The following is a 21,101-nucleotide window of genomic DNA, read 5'->3' on the forward strand; positions in this document are numbered from 1 at the left end:
GAAAAACTGCAAGTGGGTAAGTAATGATTACTGTTTTCTCGTGCCCATTAACTATTCATTATTACTGCATGTCTGACAGGTGTCCAACGGTTATATTTTTTTCAAGTATAAGTAAGACAGAGAGAAGATTTTCCAATCTTTTATTTACTTTTACCCTTTATCTCTCTTTCTTTGCTTTTACTCTCTTTCATCTCCTGACGTTGGTTTTTCATACAGACATTTTCTCAAACACCTAACAGGCAACTCTTAATTTTCGATTTTTCTCATGGCACCTAAGGATTTGATCATTGATGGAGCTAAGTTTGTTCCAAATAACTATGCTGTAATTCTCGATCATGCTGAAGCTCCATCTGAGTTGCATTTTGTGCAAGATCTTCTTGCACACAGTGAAACTAGGTATGCATTTACCCAGCCTTCAGTCTTTTCAAGCCAACAAGTTCTGACGTTTTGGCGGACTGGGCACTTTGATAATGGTGGTACACATGGTACTCCCAGTATTGTTTTCGAAGTGGATGATTCTACACATGTGGTAACTCCTGGTACAATTCGCAAGGCCCTCCATTTACCAGAAGGATGTACTTTTTCAACCCCGGAGGAATCAGCTCTTCAGGAGTTAATGGCCAGTTTGGGGTATGAGCAGAGTTTGGCTAAGCTTGGGCAGTTGAAACGGGCTCATATCAGAAAGGAATGGAGCTTCTTTTTCGACTGCATCACTAAAGCTTTTGGGAATAAGTGTTCCAACTTTGATGCCATTCCTATAATGAGTCAGCACATCGGGTATGCTATCATTAACCAAACTCATTTTGATTTTGCAAGTGCTGTGATAGGTTTCATAGGGGATAGGATGACAAAATATAGAAATGTAGTTTATTTTACTAGATTCTATCAGCTTATATATAACTTTTGCTGTACTAATCCCCCTCAACTAGCCAGTACCTTAATTCCACCATTCAAACTTGCAAAACGAGCCTTTAATGACCTGGTAAATGCTGACCTTAAGAAAAAGGTGGTTCGACCTTTACAGATTCCTCAGTCTGTAAAACAGATCTTAGTAAATTCTGATCCTCAAACCTATAGATCTATTTATCCTGATGTCCAACCTACCACCACCTCCCAAACACCACAGCAACCATCAGACCACACTACTCATCCATTTATACCTCAACCATCCCTCAGAACATATCTCAAATCATATCTCTCAACTTCACAGATAGCTCAACCTTCATCCTCAATACCTACTGTGAAGCCTTCATCTTCCAAGCCAAAGAGGACAAAGACTGTTACTCAAACACCTCAGAAGAGAAGGAGGATTGTTTTGAGAGATGAGTCTGCTAGTGAGGAACAGGTTTCTGCATCAGAACCTGTTATCAAAAAAGCTGAGAAAGTTCCTTCTCATCCTTCTCGAATTGGGGGATCTAAGCTTCTCAAACGGCTTAGAAGAATGACTTTTGCTGAAACTCCCAAGGAATCCCCACCTTCTAAGAGATACAAGAAACAGAGAGCTAAAAGGCCAGTTTCAGATGATGAGGAAGCAGCAGCTAAGGAAGGGGATCAGGAATCTCTGATCTCACAAGAACCAGAATCTGTTGAAGCCACTGCTTCTCCATTAACTCCACCTTAGGAAGCTGCTACTGAAATGGCAAACAAACCATCTGTGTCTCCTGTTCAAAAGACTGTATCTCTTGTTGATCCAGACACAAGTGCTGAAATTGATATTCAGAACCTGGTTGTGCCTGAGGTACTTTACTTAGAAGCTCCAACAGCACTTCATCCATCAACAATACCTGTCTCTGATGCTCCTCAAACTCCAGAATTATCTACTACACCTTCTCTGCATCTAGATGATGATGATCAGATTCTAGGTGAGCATCAGAATATGGTTGTTGATCAGAACTTGGAACCAGATCAGCACTTAGAGGATGATGCTGAAGCCTCAATTGCTTCTCATACTGTTGTTTTATCAGAAGATGCTGATTCTGTAAGTTCTGATGCTGTAAATGCTGATGATACTGGTGATGCTGCTCTAAATGCAGATGCTGATGAAGCAGGTCCTTCAGGACATGCACCTCAACAAACTGTTCCTAAATCTGAATTAGTTAAGAAGTTTGTTACAAGAGAAGCACCAGTGCCTTGGAGTGAAACTCCTGCAGGACAGGAGTGGACTAAGGAATGGAACTCAGTTACCTGTGTTCCATCTGCAAAGAATCTTGCTGAGCACTTGACAAAAGCAGATGAGATGTTAATTATTGATGATTTCAAAACACAGCTTCGAGTCACTACATTGAGTACTAAACATCTGCAAGGTCTTCATTCCACTACTCATGCAGAAATACATAAAATTCAGGAAGAATTACTCAAGCAAGAACAAGTTTAGAAAATTGACAAGAAAAAATTCTTCCAACCTACCTTTGACAGAGTTGCTTATATTGAGAAGACTCAAGAGAAACAACAATCTCAGATTGATGATATTTTGAAAAATCAAGCTTCTCAGCAATCTCAACTTGATGAAATCCAAGCCTCAGTGGAATTACTTGTCTCTCTTATGTTACCTACTGATGCCAAAAGGGGGAGAAAGTAATTAAGTCCAAATGCAAAACTGATAAGACACTGAAGGGGAGGGATGATGAAAAAGATGACCAAGGAACCTCTGGAATAGGTGGAGGTCATAGTCAAGGTAGAGGTTTCTCATCAAGAAAAGCTGAAATCACAAGTCACAGAACAAGTTCTGATGCTGGAAAAAGAATTACTTCTGCTACTGGTAAAAGGATAAGTTCTGATGAACTTTTAGATCTTGATGAAGAAATGTCAAGACAGTTATTTCTTCAGGAAAATCCAGGAATGGACTTGGAGAGTCTAATGGAAGAAGAAGCCAGACTTAAATCAGAAAAAGTCAAATCTAAATCTGAAGCTTCTGGTAAAAAAAAACTTCCAACACTCAAAGGCATTGTGATAAAAGAAAAGACAAATCCTGAAGCAATCATGGTTAAATCACAACTGCGGATAGATCCAAGGTCCAAGGGAAAAGAGAAAGTTGGTGAACCTATCAAGGTTTATGTGCCTCCTGTGAATGAAGAAATTACTGATGAAGATGCTGATCTTGCTCTGACTTTAAGAAAAGTTTCTAAGACAACCTCTGACATGGTTCAAGTTGTTCAGAGTCAAGAGCTGGTTAGTTCTGATAAATCAAAGACACTCCTACCAGGATTCACTAAAGCCAAACAGACTCAGCCTTTGAAGACTGCTGTAAGTGGTTTTGAAGCAAGAGTGGTTACTGGAAAGGAAGCAAGAGATAAAACTGGATTGGGAAGTACTGATGAAAGAAGAATACAGAACACTACCAATGATCCAACTTCCGTAAGTGAACCAGGTATTGGAGCAACTCCTGAGAGATTGAATCAACTCGAATCTGTACAAATGGTTTACCATACCTACTTGAAAGAACACATTTTGTTGTACTTCATGACAGATGGTAGGGTTTATCATATAAGGGAAAATGCCATTCCACTGAAGTATTTTGAAGAACTGGAGCATGTATTATTCTTACTTCAAGTGAATGTCAGAATAACAGAAAGTGCTGCAAACTATTTGAAGAATCAGATTCAGAGACAGAAAAGGCTTTATTCTGTTAAGTCTGACATCACATATCTTCCAAAGTACAGAGATCACAAGGGTGATATAGTTGAGATGAAGCCCAACACTGCCAAGATTATAACTACCTTTCTGGGTTACAGGGCTGTGGAATTCAATCTTGAGTCTGATAAAGCATATTTGATCAGACTGGATCAGGACATAAGGAAAGCTAAAATTAATGATCTCAGGGCTGCAATCTTTCAAACTGGTGAAGATTCTGCAGAACTTAAAGATGCTAAAAGGAGGATGATTGATGAACTCAGATATGCTGAGAGATGTTTGTTGAAGAACTATCTCAGAACAATTCCTGACATCAGAGAGATCAGAAGATGAAGCCAAGTCAAGATCTACAACTGCTTAAATTCTGATATGAATACAGACTGAAGTTTTTATCAGAAGTTAAAGATTGGTAAAGCTTTAAGGACTGTAAGTTGTAGTTATCTAGTCAAGTTCTCATGCATTTGTACTTAATGTTTTTGACATCATCAAATATCTGTTAAACTTGTATATTATGCTAATTTACAAGTTGGGGGAGATTGTTAGATATATTAGATAATGTCTTGGCTAATGTGATTAATGTTTAGTTTTCAGATCTTACTTAAATAGGATAAATCAGTACTTACTGGAAGTCAGGACTTAAGGATATCAGTACTTATATTATCAGGAGATAATCATCAGAAGATGGATATCAGAACTTAGGTACTGAAGGACGTTCAGATAATGAAGTCAGCTGGTTAAAGGAAAGAAGATCGAGACAAACATAAGAAGAGATATGCATGAAGAAGGAATTCTATGAAGAATAGAATACTTGGAAGAAAAGATATCTGATTGATATATTTTAGGAAGCAGAATTATATTTCATATCAATTAGCGATTATCTTGTAACTGTGTAGTATATAAACACAGACATATGGTTTACACTAGAAGTGTTATCACAATCAAGAAGATTAATTATTGTAACCCTAGCAGCTCTCGTGATATTTGTTCATCACTGAGAGAGAACAGTTCCATATTGTAATAGAGTTTATTGTTCCAATAAAGTTTGTTTTCTGTTACTTGAGTTATTAAAGTTCGATTTGATTGTACTATACACTGTATTCACCCCCTCTACAGTGTGTGTGTGACCTAACAAGGAATATTATTTTAAATATTCTTTTAAAGAAGAACTATTCGAGGTTTAATTATTTAATAATTATTATTTAATTATTCAATATCTATTAAATAATTTAATATCATTTAAAATCATAAAAGCTAATTTAAAATATTTTCTGAGTTTCAGAAATTCATATTAATATTTTCAGATCGTCAAAGAATATTATCTCGACGTATTTTAAATATTTTGAATATAGTTTCGAAAGAAACCCCCCCTTATTTAATTATCTGTTGACAACGGTCAAGTCACATCCTTAGTACTTCCTATCAATAAGAAATATGTGTGGGGAACAATATAAGTTCCAAATATATGATGAGATTCTTATAAGGACAAGGAGGGGTAGACTCCGGTACTTCGTGAACTGGGGAGATTACCAATTTACTACCACATGAGAAGGTATCTTATATACTGATGAACATGTGGAGTATGCGTACCTGAGAGGGATGGACGCAAAATCGTGTCTTGAGAGGGATAGACACGAAGTGTGTACCTGAGAGGGATGGACACAAAAAAGGCCTGAATGCGGTCATGGTGATAACCGATAATAAAAAGGGAATCGTCCTTCTACTAGTAGAAAATGTTACTATTTTCCGTATTACGACTGATCATCGTATGCGGTGGCTCCAGTGAATGTCCTATTTTTTCAATTGGAATTGAGATGCAATACCGTAACCCAAGCCTAGATGCTGGATTTACCATTAAGGTATTTGCAGACTAATAAGTCAATCAAAGAATTGTTTTGAAAAGAGGTGTGTATCACCAAGAAAACTATTTTGAATAAATACGTATCCTTGTGCGGAGTAATATAATTTCCTTTAACAGTCTTTTCATACTGTTGATTATTATGTCTGAGCATTGTTGCTCACTCTTGCTTTCTTTTAAATGTCACAACACAACAGATTACCAGTATGCCGGCATGGGACTTAGTCACTTGAAATCGTGGGGAGAATCCCTTACAGTTTTGTCTCAGGTGGACCAGAGTATCCAGATAGGTATAAGATGTTAGTAGTAATTATTGTAACTTCAAGTAAAGGTTACGTATAATTGTTTAAGATCCTGTAAAGTATATTTGAGTGTAATAAATGAAGATTATATTTTGTACATCGTTTCTAAGGCTATAACTTGTGTGTATGTGTGTGAGATTGGGGTCTGTTGGATTATTGAATCAATACATGTTACACATGAGTGAAGGATGGCGTGACGACCCAGATTCCTGAACCCGGATTTGGGGGCGTTACAGCTGGGCTGGGTTAGAGCTGATCAAACCTCGGTTAGGAAAAAGATTTAAAGTAAGGGTTGGGTTTGCAGAGGTTTTAAAGGGGGTTGAAGAGGGTTGTTTTCTAATGTAAAAATTAACAATTTCCATCGGGGTGTTGATTGTGCCAGCATAATTACTTTCTCTTCGATATACATCTGTAGGTATTCTCTCAATTATCTCTCTCTCTTCTCTCTCTCATCTCTCTTTCTTCTCTCTCTCCTCCCTCTTCCTCTCTTCCGCGTCGTCTCCTCTCATTACTTCCTCTTTCTCTCTCCCAACTTTCACACCACAAATATATATAAATTGAATTATTCTTCTATATAATTTGAATTATTCTTCTATATAATTTGAATTGATATTCTATTTGATTCTATAACTATATAAAACTAATCAGTTTAAAATTATATAATATTTAATTATATTTTTTAGCAGAATATTAGACATTGTCGAATATCTTTTGGAGCAATATTGTAAAACTTGTTACTTGAAAAAAATGTCTTTGAGTTCTTTTGTTAATTTCTTTGATTATGAGATCTGCTTTGGAGTGATCTTGGATTCAACTTCTAGTTTTTTTTCTTTAAATTTTTAATTTATCTATTATGGTTATAATTTTAATCAAAAATTAAAATATTTCAATCGCAATTATTTGTTAATTTTTCTTAAATATTAAATAAAAATATTAATTTTTTTAAAAAAAATTAAACTTTGGATGCAAGTTTAATTTTAGTTTTTGATTTATATAAAAAAATATTATCCAACCTCCACTCGTAACCCTCCATTCAAATGAGGTAAGGATTGAATTCCTTATTCATCAACCCTCCTATCCAAGTAAGGTAAAGGTTCAAACTATTCTAGCCTAACCCAACCCAACATATTCCACCCTAACTCAACCTAACCCCTTACTCCTCAACCCCCTATCCAAACAAAGCCTAACACGTCCCGGCAGAATCCTGAGGCAAAATCCTAAAAATACAATTAGACCAAATCTTGAAAATCCTTCCAATTGCACATTTCTCAATTATATAGAAAGTGGCAAAATGTGATACATATAATTGCGAAAAATGATTATGTTTGAAACTGTTATTTACGTTTTGATGGATATGCATTATTTAGATTGAAGATGACTTTTAGGTTTTAGGCTGTGTTATAAAAATAGGTATAGGCGGCCGCCTAAATGGCGATAAAACACCCGACTTTCCGGTGATTTCCGGTGATTTAGGCGTTTTTTTTAAAAATCGGATCAAAATTGGGATTAGGCTGAATGGGGCGGTCTAGGCGGAAAATAATTAAAAAATTATTTATTTATTATTTTTATAATTTTAATTCATTAATTTCATAATTTCACACAATATCATACCAATTTCTAATATGAATTATTGGTAAGAAGTAACAAATAATCTAATATATTTATTTTCTCACTTAAAAGATAAAAATGTCATATTGTAATTAGTTTAGAAGTGTTAATTAAAATATAGTTAATATTGTAAATTTAATAATTAATACATAATTAATGTCAAATGTGTAGATATTATTTAATATCATTCTAATTTCTTTTGTTAAACAAATATTTGACATATTGATCATTACATAATTTTAAAAATTAAAAATAATATTTATATTCTTCCGATTAATGTTCCAATTAATCATTTCGATTAATCTCCGACTTGAGATTAATCTCTTGAAGATATTCTCACCGCCGTTCGCCTATCGATTTCTGGAACACTTGTACAGTGACCGGCACCAGAGCATGATCTATCATATAGTCCACGATCAGTGCTTAATTATCTTCTCAAAATGAAAAAGTGCTAAGAAATGAACGAGACAGGGATTAATTATCTTCTCAAAATTCACATTTTTCAAGTATTTCATCATCTCAATAGTCCTTTGTCATCATTGGCATGACACTCTTACCTTTCGAATATTAGACTAGTTCAATTATCATTGATTGTTTTGCAAGGCCCAGAAAACTAATGCATATTCAAACGTGGTTGCATAAAAAACAATATATGAAGTTGTTCATAATAATAACGCATGTAGGTAGATATCACATGTTCACAACATAAAATACAAGCACAGCTGTTCATTTGTTAAGTACGACACAGGACTTTCGTATGTTTATTCTATATGATATCCGAACTTAAAAAAAAACAACTCAAGTACATCGACTCGAGAACATTACAAGGTGCAAATATTTATTTTTCTATAGAAATTGGGGTATATTGAGCTAGTTTTCAACTGAAGACCAAGTATTTGCTTCAATCCAATTAAACGCCAAAGGGCTTAAGAAAGCATCAGGTATGCCAAAGGAACTAACCAATGCAAGTGCATGGGGCCTCAGTTCGCCACATAGTTTGGCCACTTCTTTTCTCACTGCAGCAGCATTATCTGTTGACAAGTATCCATACCTAAGAAATGCAGCATCTTCCTCTAGAAGGATCATGGCATACAAGGATCTCATAAGACCCAAAACATTCTGCAAGAAAATGCAAACAAAATTTCAGCAACTGACCTCAGCTCGATGGCATCTGAGGAATGTTTATTTATCATTTTTTGACCGTGTCCGACACACATATACAATATTCAATTAAAAATTAAGATTTCTATCAATAATACTCTTCATCTTGGTCTGAGTGTAGCAGTTAGCAACTATGTGCATAAAATACTGTCATATTTATTCAGACTGCAATAATAATGATTTTTATCCTCAAGCAGTTACAAGTTAAACTGCAGGTTTAATTGAGATGAGAATGTACAAAACGACTGCGACTGTGGACGAAGGGAGTATTAATGTATTAAATTTTCAAGAAGTGACACCTTAAATGCTTTCACATAACAATAAAATTTTCCAGCCACGCAAAAATTTGAATAAATTCAAAAGTTTGGATGTAGTAAATTTAATACTATTGCATCAACTCCAATTATGGTAGAGAGTTCTCTGAATTATTACATATTTTAGACATAGGAACTGTAATAATCATATTCACACCTAACTTTCATTTAAATTATAAGCAATCCTGTAATTTCATTTAAGTTACCTCCTACAATCTATTATTAAAGACTATGGGATTTTTTACTTACATCAAGTCTCTCCTCAAAGTCTGACACATAACAACTGCATCCCAATCAACTGAACATCTTAAATGTACATACCCATAGATACTCAAACATATGCTATAGTATTAATAGCAGAATATACACTTTCCTCCTACAATCTATTACCAAAGATTTAATACTCTCCGGTATATCATTACAACATATATCATTGACTGAACCCTATTTTTCCAGTCAAAAATCAAAACATTTATGGTTGTTACAAATATAGCCATTACAAGTCTTCCTATAAGAATCACTTACATCTTGAAGGCTGGACACATATTACAAAACTCTAAATTTCATGTTGAAGAAATTTAAGCTCTACACAACTCAGAATTCTACATATTATTTATATTATAATAACTTCGCTGGGTTGTGGTTAAAGAGGTTGACTACTTAAAAAGACACGTAGTTGTGTCTAAGGTAGTTCTGTTACAAGGTACAAATTTTGATCAAGGTGTATCTTTGCAATCAGTTTCTGATGCAAGTGGGCTTAATTAAGTGTTGACAAGATATTTGCTAAGTTCCTATACCGGTTTGGTATCAGGGACGTAGAGAACTAGGAGAATACATCTTTGTATTCCCTTATTTTACAATTTAATTATTGCACATACAATGTGTGTAGTATATATAGTGAACCATTATTATTTAGTTTCAATCATCTCCTTCATAAATACAATCATTCCTCCTTTAAGGGCAAGAAACTATATTAAACTACAATTGTAATCTATTACATTGCGCCTAAATTTTCATTAGAAAAAACCAATGGAATTAAACATGTTACTTTTTCCAACAAAATTTACACACTAAAATGTGACACCAGTTTATTAGAAGCAACTTTAGTTACCTTCAACTGGCCTGCAGGCACATTTTCCTCGGCCTCTACAAAGATTTGCATAATTGAGAGGTCTGCAAAGGCTTTTCCCAGGTCTTCAGCAAGCGAATAAGTCTGAAGAAACAACACACGAAAAAGTTATAAAGGTGTGAAGAAATAACTGTGACAAAAAATGTTAATGATGTATAGGTAATTAGAAAAAGAAAAAAACATAAATCTGAGCTTAATGTGCACCCTCACCAAAGTGAAAGTTATTTCCCGGCTCACTCCTTGTGCTTGATGTTGTGCAACTTCTGCAGCAAAACGATTCAGTAGATCTCTTTCCCTCAGGCAAAAGATATTCATCTGCAATAAAAAAAACTTATCCAAATAAGCTTAATGTTGTGATATGAGTTGTACAACAGTGAAGTAGCTAAAAAGCTATTACCTGGAACTGAATGCTCCTCAAGGTAGAACTTGTGAGCTGAGACGGAATAACAGGGTAAGGTCTGTTTATGTGTTCAAGTCCTAACCCGTTCAATGGTCTGTTTTTCTTCTTAGCAGCCACATATTCTCCAAGAAGTGCCTTGCTGACCTAAAATAGTAATATCAATTAATATATAATATATAAACGTTTATGGATACATGTTCAATTAATATAATATCAATGTCTCATTAATAAATAAAAAAGAAAATTACAGTAAAGTCAATGTTATGGAAGCTATCATGGTTTAAAAGGTGAACTACGAAAACTATCACACATAATAAAACTTTTCAAGTCCATCTAAGCAAATATAGAGACTGCTTGACTAAAAAATTCATTAAGAAATTTTCAGGGATACACTTTAAAGTTAGGTATAAACAGATACCACAAATCCTAATCATCAAAAGATTCTTCAAACCCTTTTTGTGTCAACTGACAGAATTCCATTCACAATACGGACAATCATTACAATACCTGTTGCATAAGAACGTTGTTGTCTCCCTCAAATGTGGATTGCACATCATACTCACTTTTGAGATGACCAACACGATTTTCTGTTTTTAGACCTTGTCCACCAACAGCTTCACGACATTCCTGATCCATACATTAGTAAAGCTTCAGTGATCAGGCTTTGCAAACAATGCCAGCTGCACTCATTATAGTAGTAACTACCTGAAGAGTCCTCATATTATGCCAGGTTAAAGTTGGCTTGAAAGCACTTGAGACAACATGAATAGTTTTGATTGATTCGGGAGTCCTCTTCACGTATAACTTCTTCAAATAGTTAGAAGCAAAACTCATAGCATATCTGCACCACACACAAGGCGTGTCAACAGTCAGCAAAAACATCAATACATTCTGGCAGACTAATAAGATGTTCTATGGAACTAAAATAAGGAATAAAACTTACATGTGTCATTAAAAGATAATCAAACTGTTCTATTATCAAGTTGGGCAACAATTCCACAGATGTTCTATTGTTAAGTTTGAAAATAAATTGCACAAAAATTAAGGTCAGAACAATAGATTATCTAAATCATGAGCGTCTAATAGTAATCACAAACGCAGCAGACAGTGAAACTCTTTTCATTGCAGATGAAGGTGTTAGCGAGACACAACTACTAGCGCTTTCTTGGTAAAACTATGGAGCCAATGGACAATGTTTAATTCTATTAATTTAGTACTTCTACAATTTTAAGTAAAGGATTCTTGCTTCCATGATTATTAGCGTTCTGCTGTGAAGACTTAAAGGGTACTCAAGGTCCCTTCTACATCTATCTTAAATCTACAAATCTTTTGAATTCTCTTTCATTTTTTTCTGTTTGGCCTTTGGAATCCTACTGCAATGTCGGTTCCTCGGTTGAAGAACATTAACTTCTTCCATTTTAAATTGTCATGTAATATGTGGCCAATGTCTTAATTTAAATACCACACAAAGTATTTGGTAGAAAAATTAACCCCGGAAATTGCTTCTTTGATGAACAGAATAGCAAGAAAATTTACCAAAACTGATAAATAAAATAACAAGAGCAGAAAACTCCACCCTCACTTGAGTGCCAACCATGAAAAATAGAGTGCAATCCGGGCTAGATGTGCACTCAAGCCTAACTGTTAATTTAAAAAATATACAGAACTATGGATTATGGAATGGATTTTACACATCATGGTACGTAGGCTTATAGTGATGCAGAGCAAATGGAATTCATATTATATATTAATGTAGGCTTGTAAGACTTATTAAAAGTTGTTTTTCTTATACTTATGATAGTAGAACCGTAAAATTTTAGTCCAAAACTCTTTCCTTATTTAAGGATTGTTTCTGTATTCTAGAAAGTGAACAGGACTTCCATTTGGGGATAAATATATGTATCTTGTAGTGACTTTTAGGTTTTATTTCTATTTACCGAGATATTATCTTTTATTTTTGGTAGAGACTGATTGTTGAAATTGAATGTTTACTTCTCATCCGCGGTTGAGAAATCTTAAAGATAATGGTTCTTCTCTGGTTGAATCACCTTGAGCTGGTACATTTTATGCGGTCAATCCACCCTAACCTATCCTAATATCTCTTTTTAATTGTTCTCCTGCATAATGTGGGATATTATGACAGTTCCATGTCAGTTTGTTACAAAAACTGCACAGTAGTGGTCCAAAAAAAACAAAGTACAAAGAGAAATATATAATATCACAGTACAGGAACAACCTCATTGTCAATGACCATGCAGCACTTACGTTTTAGCAAGAAGAGGAAGAAGCCGCCTTTGGTGGGTTGGATAATCAAGTAGAAGGACTTCAGGTCCATTTGATGTTAGAGAAAAGGCGCACCTTGTCAGTGAGTACCTTATGGCGATCGATAAACCAATCTGGACCAAAGAAGCTTGATGAGATAAAAATTTTAAGAACACCGTCACCATGGACTATCCGACTAAATAAGTGATTTGACTTGAAACCGAGCAAGATTAGTAGTAGAACTTTATACCTTTGCTGAGTAAGTTGCACTTGATGCAAGTATTACACGGCCAGACGTCAAAGGGGCCATGAAAGCAGCAAATCTCTGTGAAAATGTAACATAAATAAGGAAAAGCTTTTGTATTTCAAAAAATTAACTTGAACCAAGGGCTAAAAACTTCTTAATGCCAATAACTAGGTCTGAGCAAAACACACTACAACCGAAAAACCGAACCGAACCACATAATTCTGGTTCGGATTGGTTCAAAATTTTGAAATTTTTGGCTGTTTCGATATGTAGCTTGAACTAAAATAAATATAGGTTCGGTTTTAGGTAAAGAAAAAAATCAGTTCAAACCTAACCGACTGAAAACAAACCAACGACTACACATTTTATACACTTGTATGACCACGTGTATACCATCATGTCTAGCTCTCACGTTTTTCCGAGATAAGCATGTACTGTAATCCGGATGTGTGAGTTATCATATATAATATTATATTCTATGCTTTACACATTTTTACGTTCAGCTATCCACTAACAATAATTCATTAATATAGATATATGTGATGTTCTTGGCTAAAGTCTCCTCACTCAACTCTCATATACTCTCTGTCTTCCTCTTAACTGCACTTAAAACCCAGCATAACTCCAATAAAAATACAATTACAAAACGTCAAAATACATCTCCAACCTGTACACTTCACTCATAAAAACTACAAAAATTCCTATATATTTCGGTAGCATCTCGTTGACAACATAGGTTTAACTGTCCAGTTTTCATCATTTTAACTAATCAAGTCTACAACTTCTTCCTTGGAAGAAGTTTGTACAATAACTGAAGTGGTTTTGGAATTCGGTTTCTTGGCTAACCGAACGAACCGACTTTTTGCGGTTTGGTTTTCATTGTCAATGTTGCTTCGATTCTGTTAAGGAATTTATGAGATCCGGTTTCGGTTATATTGTTTCGGTTTGATTTTGGACCGAACTGGCCGTTTATTTAGTGACACTAATGAAAGTCATTATCTTGATCATTTAGAGATATACATCTGCACAGAGAAAACTGCTCTGTTTCAGAGTTACCACTTGTGGTTTTTCAGAGTCAAGGCTTTTGTTTTACCATGGTTAAATACAATTTGAATAATATAGAATAATATTCATTAAAAGATATATTCACCTGATCGGGGTCTTTAATCGCACTTGAATACTGCCCATCAGCAGAAACATCAGCAACAGAATTCAACAAATTTTCTCTAGGTATTCTGACATTGTCAAACCTGAGCACATGTAGAAAGAGAGACGGTTAACTTACCAGTTCATTCCTGTGATGTAACACGAACTGATATTTTTGAACTGATTTTACCAGATTCGTCCGTTGTCAACACCATTTAGACCAATTTTATGACCACAATCAGCTATGCGGATGTGTGGACTAATGTTGCCATCTGCATCTCTAATTTGAACAATAAAAGCATGAACTCCTTGATTCGTTCCATTAATCTTAAGCTGTGAGAAAACTACCGTGTGCGTCGCATGCTACAGATAAAGGTAATCAATTAAAATCTAAGTTCACAGCTCGAACTAGTAGAACAGATAAAGTATAAACTAGGCAGCAGACACATTTGTTTTTAGAAAGATAAGTTCTTACATTAGCAGCACCTCCAATCCAGTACTTCTGAGCTGATTCACACGGTGTGTTAACAATAAACTCTCCTGTGTTGGAATCATACGTTGTTACTGTCTCAATACCCCGTACCTGTAGATAACAACCCAGAAAAGCAAGTGAAGAATTATACAGAAAAAGGTGGAACATGCCTGAGCACAAAGACTACATAATTAAACAACCTCCACATACATTACTTCCATGCCCCAATTCAGTCATTGCAAAGCAACCCTTAACCCTGTAATTTTCAGTGTCTCTTAACCACTTGTCATGATGTCGCTTTGTGCCAAAAAACTGGAGTGCACCGCCCCTGAAACAAATTGAGCAGATAAGCAATTAGCAGGAGTGGAATAGTGGATAAAGCACAAAGTACAACAGATGGATCAGAACAAAAGCCCAAGTTGATGAAGTCTCTTGCATTGCACTTCCTGGTTCCGAAATTTCAAAATAATTGTCCAGTTAGGGTTTCCTTTCCAAGATCGGACTATGAATTTTATATTTAGATGTGCATCTATCAGATCTAGCTTTCAATCATAACCCTCAAGACAATTATAAATGTACAAGTGCGCCATTTACAAATGTCAATATGTATTAAATGACTTTAAATAGTTAAATACTATTTTAATCAGAAGAACATAATACAGGTAAGAACATCCTTCTACTACGTAAAGTTGTAATATTAGATACTAGGATTGATTTTACAAACAATCGTCGTTGATAAACACAATAAAGATTTAACATGGAAACTCATCAAGAAAATACAAAACCACAAATCCGTTATGAATGTAATAGAAGAATCAAGTCACTTAACACTCACGAGTACAAGCATAAAACTTTGATGCAAAAGATTATTCTTCGATTGTTCTCTACACACTTCTATAGTTCCCACCAAGGAGTATTCTTGGTTGATTGTTTTAATCTTCTACTCTTCTCTGTCCAGAGCTACAGTTAAGAATGTTGGTTGATTTTTTTATTTGAGTACTCGTGAATTGTGTCCCCAAGATCAAGCGCACCTATATACAGCTTCTTCCGTTTTCAAAAGAAATACTAATCACTTCCTTAGGCTTCCCGCACAAAACAAGACCACCTGTCTAGGAGTCAATGACATCACACATCTCCTTTATGTGAAATTTCTTTCCTGCATTTTCTCAAACAACCTTGCCGACATTTGTGTAGCAATGATTGATGAATACCTACAACTAAACCTAGACCAATATACCCACAGTAACTTTAACAGAATCTGATGTAATTGAAGGAAAGCAATCACACGACTAAAAATAAATAAATTGGCAACTAAAGTGTTGAAAATTATATATAAGCCATTATTGAGTAAGATAGATATAATTGAGGACAATAAAGTGCTCTTAATCTAATTGCGCTGAAGGATAATATCCTTGGAAGATCTTAGGCCATGTTTGTTTCATAGTATTAAATATAGGATAGGATTATAATCCTTTAAATTTTCCAGTCCCATGTTTGTTTTGTAAAAAGTTATTGTCAAGGAGTATAATCCTTAAATTATCATATCCCGTGTTTGTTATGTTGGAGTAGTGGATAGCATTATAATCCCCTTTAATAAGTGGTTGGAGGAGGTATTATTTATTCCCCTCTAATGGCATTTGGTCACTCAACTCACCATAAATTTTCAGTTGGATCATCCAACTCAAAAACCTTTCAGTCACATCATTTTACTCTTAAAAATATTCATTCAGCTCACTCGCCGTTATATTCCGTTAAAAACTTGATCGATTGCTAATTAAACTTAGTGACTTGGCTTAAATAAATCCACAGTGTCATGTACAGTCAGATGATTTGGTCACTGAACTGGGTCAAAACTTGCAATTTGGTTGTCATCAAACTGAAGAAATTTTCTTTAAGGTCACTGACAATTACGTCCATTAAAAGCTGAAAAGAAAACTGAATAAGGAGCTCCCCTACAACCCCTCTTTTCTCTCTTAAAAAATTCATGCTTATCTATTTAACGAAGATCAATTAAGAGCTAAATTTTAATTGATGAATAAAAAAATGAGATGTAGGTAAAAATATTAATGAGGGAATATTTAGGGTTCCTTGAAATTTAGGGAATGACTGACTTGGGATGGCAGTTTTACCCGACCCGACCCGACCCGTTCCGAACCGATTGGGTCTACCCAAACCCGATTTTTTGGATCTGGATCTTAGGTGTTCCGAACCGAGACCCGACCCGAAACCCGAAACCCGATTCAGACCCGATCCAAATCCGAGACCCGATAAAAACCCGATATAATATATATATATGGAGTATGTATATATATACATATTATATATATAACATATTATATAGATATATATGTTATATTGTATATTATTTATATATAACATACAATATATATTTATATATATATATTGAAATATTTTGAATTATTAAATATGTACATTAACATTTTACTTAATTTTATATATGCGATACATAATTTACATTCATGTTATCAATATTGTGTTTTTCTTAAATATTGCTCATTAAATAATCAAAACGAGTGATTGTAAACAATTAAATTAGGAATGTTTCACACGTTTATTGTGCTAAATAAAACATGTGAAGCCCTTTTACATTCCTAAATTTTAAAAAAAAATCAATATTCATGTTTTTGATAGGAAGATAATTTTTTATTTTTATTTAATTTTTTATTTTTAAGTATCCGAATTAGATCCGAACCCGAACCGAAACCCGAAAAAACCCGACGGATCGGATCTGGATCTTCATTTTATATCCGGACCCGAACCCGAACCGAACCCGAATATAATGGATCGGATTTGGATCTTCAGAAACCCGATTCGATCCGACCCGTTGCCATCCCTAGACTCGACACTATATTATAATTGTTTTGTATAACTTTCTTAAAAGTTAAATTGGAAAGAAAAATAGGATAGCTATTCCACATTTCGACTAGCTCTAAACGGATTTAAGGAAGATAGATTAGAGAAAATATAAATTACGCTGTACTTGAACCGGTTAGGATTTAAATTTAAAAATACAAAAGGCTAAGATAGGACAAAGAAGATCAATTGGAAAAATGGTTTTGTGCAACTTGTGGGCTGTGATAGACACTGAATTTTTAAAAAACATTAATGTTATGTTCGTGTATTTTTGTGTGTAAAAACCATTGATGTTATGTTTGTAAAATCATTGATGTTATGTTTGTACAACGATCTCTTAAAAAAATTGTGTGTAAAACTATTGATGTTATGTTTATGCATTTGTCGCATTCATTTACATGTTTCGAAATTTGTTATCAGACAAAAAATGGTTTGTAAAAGACCACTTCGTGCGGTTTTCATTTAATTTTTAATGGACGTAAAGGTCAGTGACCTGAATGAAAATTTCTTCGGTTTGATGACCAAATTGCAAGTTGAGCCAGTTGAGTAACCGAAATGCCGCTTCATTTGAATGTACATTTCACGGTGGATTTATTTAACCCAAGTCACCAAGCTTAGTTAGCAATCCATCAATTTTTTTAATGGAATGTAACGACGAGTAACCTGAATGAAAATTTTTAAGAGTAAAATGATGTGACTGAAAGTTTTTTGAGTTCGGTCAGTTGAGTGACCAAAATGCCATTTAACCCCTCCAACAAGTCATTTTTTTAAGGAGCACAATCCCCTCATTACAACCCCATGTAAAACAAACATAAGATTGAAAAATTTAAAGGATTATAGTCCAATCCAAGACTATCCCACAAAACAAATATGGGATAAAATTTTAAAGGATTCTAGTCCAATCCTAAACTTAATCCTTTAAAATAAACATAATCCCCCAAACAAACATGGTCATAGGGTTCATAAGGTTCATGTAAATTATAAATTACATGTGGTATCAGAGCTTACGTTAATAAAAATATGGTTCTTCAAAAAAAATCAACTACAACTAATATACATATTTATGCAAAAAGATATTATTGATAATTCATATAAAAATTTGTTATGAATTCACTTATGCATGTCGCATTAATTAAAATATTAATTTCCATGTATTAGACTATTGGTACATTTATACAAAAAAATTGTACCTAAATCACCATTAATGAAAAAAATTATCCTAGTATTTGTATTAAACAGTGACATAAATACATTTATAATTAAATAACTATTTTACTCAAGGAGACAGATTCAGTGGATGGTTCATTTCTCGTCCAATTCATCCAAAATTATCTACCTCCTCACAAAGCACCCTTTTTTCTTCTTTAGAACGCCATTACTGAAAAAGTGGATTTGTAAATAAGTTTCAAATAAATTGGTTAAATAAGAAGCTCTTTCAATCAACAAAGATATTAGAGTTTCTCACTTGTTCACAAAGTTATATCTAAAGCTCGAAAAGTGCAAAATCTAAGCCAAAAAAGGGCACCACCCACAGTGAACGAATCTAGTCAACCTAAATAAATAAAAAGGAGACAGCAAAGAAAAGTTGACAAGTGCGGATTTGGAAAAAAGTGGTTTCGAAAGTCTTATGAAAAACCGAATAGAATATTTACTTTGTTAAAAAGAACTGTGCATAATGCTGGTGTCACACTGTTACGCTGATCATATTATTTTTGTCATCTCCACGCCAATAACCCAGCTCTCTCACGACAAAATCAGTCCGGTGTAACTAGATCTTCACGACTAAGCAGAATCTTAGAAGCACACTACTTGTAATAAAAATAGACTTGTAGCCGATGTTTTAATTACAAAGACACTTATGTTTTTTCCAAGAAAGTTTCATTAGTAGCTCATTATAATATAAAGTTACGTAAAATAGATGTAAAAACTATTTTTCTTGACGGATGTTTAAAAGAAGTCAAGTCAACCCCGACTCTTCAGTATCAAAGGAGAGGAAGACATGGTTTGTTAACTTTTGAAATCAATATATGACCGAAGAAAACCTCGAGAAAATATTATTGTAAAGTTTTAAAGATAGGACTATTTTGGGTTTCAAAGAAAATATTGTAAATGAATATACTTCAAGATCAGCGGGACCGTATTTATATTTTTAGTTTTAAACGTTGAAAGTATCTTATTTGCCTAATAATGACCGTGGTCTTTAAAATGAGAGTACGGGAGTAAGATATGTGTGTACAAATCTTGAGGTAACAGATACAGGTGAGGTGCCTTATGTGATTCAAATAAATATATAACTTGAAATTTTAGAAGTCCCCCCACTCCTAAAAAGTTAAGTGATAACTTGTTATTACTCCACCTAAATTGATCTTAGTCTCCCGAGAATAATCCAAAAAGTAATAAAATGGAACATCGTCCTTATCTTTCACTTTCCGCGAGAGAACCTGGCATTAGCCATGCTGCTGGCATGCTGACCAGATTTCACAGTAAGACGGGAATTACTCATGAAAAAGTTGCAAGGAAATTGCTGAAATATTTGAAGGGAGAAAGACAATTAATGTTTGCGAAATTTTGTCTCACAAGATAGGGCTTTGAGTTGGATATCTAAGCCTATAAGTATATAGCAGCAATCTTATTTTGCTACTAAGAATGATGAGGATATCTCCAAGTGGGCCTTTGAAAATTATTAGGGTTGCAATATGATGTTTGCCCTCTAGTTAGTAACTAGACTAAAACAATGACAAGAAGCGAGTAAAACATGTTTAAACAATTAATATGCGGTTTGGCATGTTTATGAAAGAGGTACTCCGATAGACATTACTAATATGATAAGTTAGGATTCATAAAAAAGAGAATGCGGATGCTGCACAGATACAATATAAAAGGAAAAGAAATGCGGGGAAAAAAAGACATACCAAAGAAAGAAATGAACACCAATTTTAATAGAAAGAGAGTGATCAAAGGAATCAGCAACCTCCTGAAGAGCAAAGCGTCGAAGTTGAGATTGAGGAGTTGAATCAGTAAGCCAACCAACAAAAGCACCTCGATCGGCCATATACTCAATTCTTTTCATAGTAATAAGTCTCTGTTGCTCTTTGGATTGATTATAATCAGGACCTACAAACACCTTCCCTCCTCTGTCTCTACGATTAAACAAATTGCTTTGAATTATTAAGCCGTACAACCAGTCCCTGTCCTCCAAATTGTGTGTGTCCATCAGCTTTCGCATCTCTTTCGTGTCGAAATCGATGCTCTCCGATAGCTCGGCCGGAGAGTATTCCAGACAGGCACAGCTTTCAATACATGAAGAAGAAGAAGAAGAAGAAAAAGAAGGAGGAGGAGGATGAAGGTGTCTGGATAGAACTTGGGTCCGAAGCGCAACCCGATCCATCTTAGATGAGTAGTTAGGTTGGAAGAAGAATACAGGCTATGTATTCTACCTCCGGGGTTATTTATACTTATACACATACACACGCCTATTAGTAACTACACCATACTGTCACACTATCGTCATCAATCAGTATCCTTGAAAACAGTGCAGCCACGCTTATCCATCTATCCTCATTCACCTTTGGAATTCGGATCACCATCACTTCAAATTTTTTGTACATTCTTTTAAAATGGGCCCAGTATTAATCAGGTCATCATCAAAAAAAACTACAACTAGGTTATTCTTCGTAAATTTGATTATCATCTATTAACTC

General features: G+C 34.5%; 1 protein-coding gene across 1 annotated transcript; it reads right to left on the minus strand.

Moving 5' to 3' along the window:
• Positions 1-8,016: 8,016 nt before the first annotated feature.
• LOC141708012 (acyl-coenzyme A oxidase 3, peroxisomal-like) lies at positions 8,017-20,895 on the minus strand. The gene is made up of 13 exons (XM_074511481.1): positions 20,313-20,895; positions 14,737-14,854; positions 14,530-14,637; positions 14,245-14,417; positions 14,059-14,158; positions 12,912-12,986; positions 12,665-12,795; positions 11,105-11,240; positions 10,907-11,026; positions 10,397-10,543; positions 10,210-10,314; positions 9,982-10,083; positions 8,017-8,514 (listed from the first exon to the last, which is right to left on the minus strand). The coding sequence occupies exons 1-13, from the start codon at positions 20,786-20,788 to the stop codon at positions 8,266-8,268; spliced, it is 2,040 nt and encodes a 679-aa protein (XP_074367582.1). The 5' UTR covers positions 20,789-20,895; the 3' UTR covers positions 8,017-8,265.
• Between the last annotated feature and the right edge of the window lie 206 nt (positions 20,896-21,101).

Source organism: Apium graveolens, chromosome 2 (genome assembly GCF_009905375.1).
Source record: "Apium graveolens cultivar Ventura chromosome 2, ASM990537v1, whole genome shotgun sequence".
NCBI classification, from domain to species: domain Eukaryota; kingdom Viridiplantae; phylum Streptophyta; class Magnoliopsida; order Apiales; family Apiaceae; genus Apium; species Apium graveolens.